Below are 6,000 nucleotides of genomic sequence, written 5' to 3'. Positions count from 1 at the left end.
GCATCTGTTAGTAATGATGTAGAGAAAGAGTTATCATATGCTGTTGGTAAAATATCCTTGGAAAGCACTCTGACAATCTATCAAAACTGGAAACACAACTAAATCTGACCTAGAAATTTCCCTCTCTAGGAATTCATCCTTTAGGTATAATCATACATGTTCACACAGATTGTCATAGCAAGGTACTGAAAACAATAAAAAGTTCATAGATAGAACTAGTTAAAAAGTTATGGAATTGCTAAAATAAAATACTGTACGGTCGTAAAAAGTACTGATAGAGAATTATCTTACGATGTGTTGTTTGACGAGAAAAGCAATGTAAAGAACAATTCAAATTGTGTTTTTAAAAAAAAAGACCCCTCTATACAAGCATCCAATTGTTTAAATGGGCAAAAAATTGTTTACATGGGCAAACACTTTCCTATGGTCTTACGGTCTTACTGGAAGCTGTGGTTGCCTCATGGGAAGAGAAATGAAGGTACCTAGCTAGGGTGAAATTTATTTTTATTTTTTTATTTTTTGGCTGCGTTGGGTCTTCATTGCTGCTCTAGTTGCGGCGAGCTGGGGCTACTCCTCCTTGCGGTGCACGGGCTTCTCATTGCGGTGGCTTCTCCTGTTGCGGAGCACGGGCTCTAGGCGCATGGGCTTCAGTAGTTGTGGCACGTGGACTCAGTAGTTGTGGCTCACGGGCTCTAGAGCACAGGCTCAGTAGTTGTGGCACACGGGCTTAGTTGCTCTGCGGCATGTGGGATCTTCCCGGCCCAGGGCTTGAACCCCTGTCCCCCTGCATCGGCAGGTGGATTCTTAACCACTGCGCCACCAGGGAAGCCCTGAAATGTATTTTTCATCGTCTACACTTTTTTCTTTTTTTGGTAACGGAGTACACATATTCCTTTATCAACAAAATTAATTTAAAGAGCAGAGACTGTGAATTAGCTACTGCCACTACAATTGCTCTTTCTCCTATCATTATTAGATGTTACAGCCAGGCTGCCTCAGGGATCCCTGGGCTGCTCCAACATGAAAGATGTAAGAAAACAGGGTGGCAAAGTAGTTACCATGGGAGGATGTATCGATCCACAGGTTCCAGTGGAGAGACAGAGATGGCTGGGAATTCTGGCAAAGAGGCTGATCCAATAACTGGACAGTGAGTATTAGGGATGGGCAGTGGTTTTTGGGTTATCCTAGGAGGTAAACAGAAACCAAACCTTAGAACAAACGTCCTTTAAAACGAATTTATTGAGTTCTCATAACTACCTCAAAAATAAGTATTATCCTTATTTAATAGATGAGCAAGTAGAGGGTGAACAGCCTGTCCGAAGTCACACACAAGTCAGGTGACGCTACCTGGAGGTCTTACTCCAGAGGCAGGCTTTCGGCACGCTTATAGGATATTGTCTTTGTGTAGGTTTTAGGGATCTTACTGCTATTTGTTATTCAGTTTTAAACTCTTGGTACCCTTGCTCAAAATAAGAACTCTTTATTGGAAATGGAGGTCCACTCTGTGCCAACGATTGCATTTGAAGCTGTGTTTGGTGATTTCGAGAAGCTCCTTTATTCCCTATTTGTGGGTTCTCTAGTTTCGCCTCTATTTCCTCTGGAACAAGACTGCTTGGCGAAATCAAGACTTGTGAGCCCTCCTAGTGATCTCCTATGGCCGTCAGCGTTTTCAGTTAGGAAGGACAGCTCAAGGAAGAAACATATCGACGCATCTCCCGGCCTTCCAGACTCGGAACTTCATGAACAGTAAACACGGTTTCATCTTAAGGACTTCTCTTATTTTGATGGTCAGTGTAGTTAAAAAATACCACATGCTGCCGGATCTGTCTCGGCCCCAGGTGAATACATTTTGGGCAAATCCCTTCGGTACAGGTAGAGTAAGTAGGTAAGGTTATAAGACAAGGCCAGAGCACAGACAGAACATATTTGACCAAGTGCCACCCAGATGCAAATACATCTGCTTCCAGTATAAACTGGAAACTTCTTGGAAGAATGGTCCCCTCCTAGCAAGGCTCTACACTCTAGAATACTCAGAAGTCTCAGAAATTGGGAAAGGGCCGAGGTAGTAGTTAATTTAGTTTGTCCAACTAGGGACAATCAGTCAGCAAATGGATATTTTCTTTTGAAATTATATTTTAATAAAGGTATTTAAAGGCTTGAGATGGTTTCAATCATTCTACTGCAGTATAATGGTTAATTTTAAGAGCTCTGTGAGTTTGATTTGTATTTAAGATTTTTACAATCTATATATAGGTTGGTCTTTAATAACCATTTATACATTGCTTCTTTTTATATAGGTCATGTATTCTCCTGGGAGAGTAACAAGATTAGAAATAACAAATACAGTACAGAATAAAGTGCTTCAAACTGCATTATATCATTTCATAAAATTGGTTTCACACTGAAACATTTAAATAAGAAAACCAACTGATTTAAGGAGGAAAAAAACCCCTAGTATATGCATTTGAATTGCTACTGTTTAGCAAGTTTTATCCTCGGCAGTGTGGTGGTGGTCTATGTTCACAAAGCTTCAGCAACGTGGCAGTTCATTTGGGTCAGTGTGGATAAAATTATTATGTTTTTTTTTTATTTTAAAAAGTTGTGAAGATGATTAACATTTACTAGTCAAAATGTCAAAGGAGTATTGTAAAAGTCATTGTATTTTTATATATAATTCTCCAAACTCTTATATACAAAATGTTCTTATTGCACACAGTGTAATAAATTCAGAGGCTGCTATGGGACAGGAGGTAGCAAGATTGGGGCCAATACTTTTCTAATTCGTTAGGATAATAAAAATTGGGGCTTGCTTTTCCTCTCCCAGCTAAATGAAGGCGATCTGGTGCTCTAGAGAGTCTATTATTCTGGCTGGTTTTGTTTGTTTCTGTGAAGTTTAGCATCACTCTCCTTGTTTGGAGCCCTCAGGCCTTTTTCAATTTTTCTGTTCGTGCATTAAAGGCCTCTTCCTGTATTTGCAGCTTTTCGTTTATCTTGGTCTGTGAAGACAGTCATAAAAAAGTGGTTAGGATGGAGCTATCTTTTGCTGCACATTGTCTTTGTGGTTTTGACATACTATAGTGCCTAAAGACAGACATTATCCCTCACACACCTTCCTGTTTTGCAGACATAGCCGTGTTTCAGCCTGTAGTGATGTGATAACACTTTATCATATTTCTCTGCACATTCCCAATGTATAGCATGTCTGCTATGAACAGGAAGTGGTATTTGGACAGCCATTTTTCACATAGCCTTGTGTTAGAAGATAGGCTAATTTATCTGCATTTTCAGACAGACTTTACCAATAAGCACCGAATCAGAATAACTGCTCTAGGCTCAGTTATTGCAGTGCTGTTGGTACTGCCACCCCTTTGCAATGGATGTTTTTGTTTCCTGCGTAATACATTCTAAATGAGATCCCAGAAACCTTCTGTTGTGAAATAACAACACAAATAATTTCACAATTAGAATGATTCTCATAATTAAAGAGTATTCTTCACACACATAACTCCTGGAATTATGCCACTTTGTGGTACAGTTTTGGTAGAAAAAAGTAAGCAGTTGCTGACAGGTTTTAGTGTTTGCAGTGGCTGTGATAGCATTGAGCTTCTGGCAGAGATATTCTGTGGACTAACATTGCTACCTGCATAATTCCAAAAATATTTTCACAGTATCTGAACATGTGTAGCCCTGGAAATGTCTTCCTTTTTTCATGATGGGCTATAAAACTATGTATAGAGAAACCAGTGGTGGGGCATGGTAAAACTGGTGTTTTTGTTGAGGTGATTTAAAATAGTTGACAAGTGTATGAGGAGTAGTTCATACACATAAATGTTAATAAGTAATTTGAAGTTTAAAATATTAATATCTATAACCTAATTTGAGGACATCAGGGTAACTGTATTTTGAGAAATGTATTATTTTAATTTTTATAGAAGAAATTTAAAAAATCAAATACTGTTTTTGGTCCAGATGTAACTTCATTCTTATTTCTTTATTTATAAATGTAATTATAATAGGTAGCTTTCAAAGGTCCACCTGGTTGCCTTATCTGATGAGATTTTCAGTTCAGAGTTGCTATTTCTTTTTTTGCGGTATGCGGGCCTCTCACTGTTGTGGCCTCTCCCATTGCGGAGCACAGACTCCGGACGCGCAGGCTCAGCGGCCATGGCTCACGGGCCCAGCCGCTCCGCGGCATGTGGGATCTTCCCGGACGAACCCGTGTCCCCTGCATCGGCAAGCGGACTCTCAACCACTGCGCCACCAGGAAAGCCCAGAGTTGCTATTTCTGAAAAGATCACACTGGTGTCAATAATTCTGGGTTCTCGTGTGAATATCGATCTTTTTTGGCTCAAGTTTGATTATCAAGCCCTGGGGTCAAGTCTGGCCTCTAGCTTCTCATCTTTTCCTTTCTTGATGGCTGGGTGAAGGAGGCAATGAGGGATGAACATGGTCCTCCGGGTTACAAAAGAACTGTCATATTTCAGGGGCCACTAATCCCCGCAGGCATAAAATTGGAAGAGCTGAAAGGAGCCAGGGTCTAGAAGTGTGGAGACCTAGGGATTAGTTTAGCTCTGTGGCCTTGGGAAAGCCACTCAACCACCTTTAGTTCTTATCTGAAAAGTTAAGTAGTTTAAAATTAAGTATGTTAAATTTCATGTATGCTAGCTTTTAAATTCATAATTCCAACTCCTAATTTTGTGATATATTCACCGATGTTATACTACTTCATTAATAGGATGTTGTGATATGTTTTAAAAATAGATTACTTCTGCTTCTTTAAGGCATGCTATATATTAGACCATACAGGGAATGAAATGGTTTGAAGAAATGATCTTGTTACAATTCCAAAGCATCGGGAAGCACTGCTCTAACTAGACAATTGACTCTCCCCTCTTTCAATTAATGTATTCTATATCCACCAATAATCTCATTTCTTTTCAACTAAGAACAGATGTATTATCATCTTCCAGCTTCTGTTTCACTGTCTCATCAAGGTTTTCACATTAACCTGGAGGTCTTTCTGGTATTTCACTGAGACAGAATTCACTGACACAAGTGTGTGCTCTGGGGAAAAGGCTCCTGAAGGTCAGGTGCACACCTGCTAGAGCTGACAGAGGGACATGTCTCAGATCTCTAGACCATGGTGATAGGGCATTAGATGACAAGACTCCGCGTCTGGTCAAGAACAGGTTGTCATTGGTCTATGGTGTCTCCGTGTTAATCCTCAGAACACTGCTGACCAGACATGCTATCCTACAACCCCCAGGATAGGGTATGGCTCTACTTCCTTTTAGGAAAGAATGGAAAATCCATGACCTGAGTTCAATACCCTCTCAGTGATCACTCCTTGAGGTGATTTCCCACTCAGCTTTTCTAACCTGGAAATTCAAGTTGACCTAAAAATACCTATGGTCCCAAGATGGCAAACTTCCCTCAAGGTTTTCACATTATTTTGCTTAGACAGGGCCAACAGCCAACATTTAATGAAAGAATTTAGTGCTAGCATTCATATTTCTCTGAAATATAATTCTTTAAATATATTAAGGTTTGCTCCATTGGGTATAATTTTTATTACACAACTCAGGGCCAAACTAATTTCATTTTGAATGTATCTTTAAAATTAAAATACCTAAACTATATAAGCTTAAAATGTTTGCTCTATTCAGTATAATTTTAATTAACATCTCAGGGCCAAGATAACTTCATTCTTAATAAATTTCTAAAATTATAAAGTGAGTCAATGGGAAAGTAAGTAGATTAACATAAAAAATTTAAGGATTCACACTATTGTCAGAAATTTCTGAACTACAGAAAGTGAAATATGCCTGTAACCATGCTGGAGGAGAAGCTCTGAAAAAACTGTACTTAAAACATGAATTCTCTACTGCCTTTTCCTACAAAAATTATAATAAAAGTATGATTTTTAAATAAAGGAGAAAAAACTATTGGAAAATTTAAAACATTTTACAAATAATAATTCATAAATGTTCCTACAGCAAG

General features: G+C 38.9%; 1 protein-coding gene across 3 annotated transcripts in view; it reads right to left on the bottom strand.

Moving 5' to 3' along the window:
- Positions 1–853: 853 nt before the first annotated feature.
- Positions 854–6,000, bottom strand: part of CABCOCO1 (ciliary associated calcium binding coiled-coil 1) — a 127,645-nt gene continuing 122,498 nt past the window's right edge. For 2 of the 3 annotated variants that reach the window (XM_029245579.1, XM_029245580.1), the window contains one exon: positions 854–1,184. In XM_029245579.1, the coding sequence (XP_029101412.1) occupies positions 1,155–1,184 (30 nt within the window). In that variant the 3' untranslated portion in view covers positions 854–1,154. Of the gene's footprint in view, positions 1,185–2,457; positions 2,997–6,000 lie in introns of those variants that run through there. The other variant, XM_029245582.1, reaches the window with a different exon arrangement.

This window comes from Monodon monoceros, unplaced genomic scaffold, assembly GCF_005190385.1.
Source record: "Monodon monoceros isolate NGI ecotype Baffin Bay Population unplaced genomic scaffold, NGI_Narwhal_1 Super_Scaffold_4, whole genome shotgun sequence".
In the NCBI taxonomy this organism is placed as follows: domain Eukaryota; kingdom Metazoa; phylum Chordata; class Mammalia; order Artiodactyla; family Monodontidae; genus Monodon; species Monodon monoceros.
Note: the sequence above shows the minus strand (reverse complement) of the source record. Positions and strands in the feature narration are given on the sequence as shown.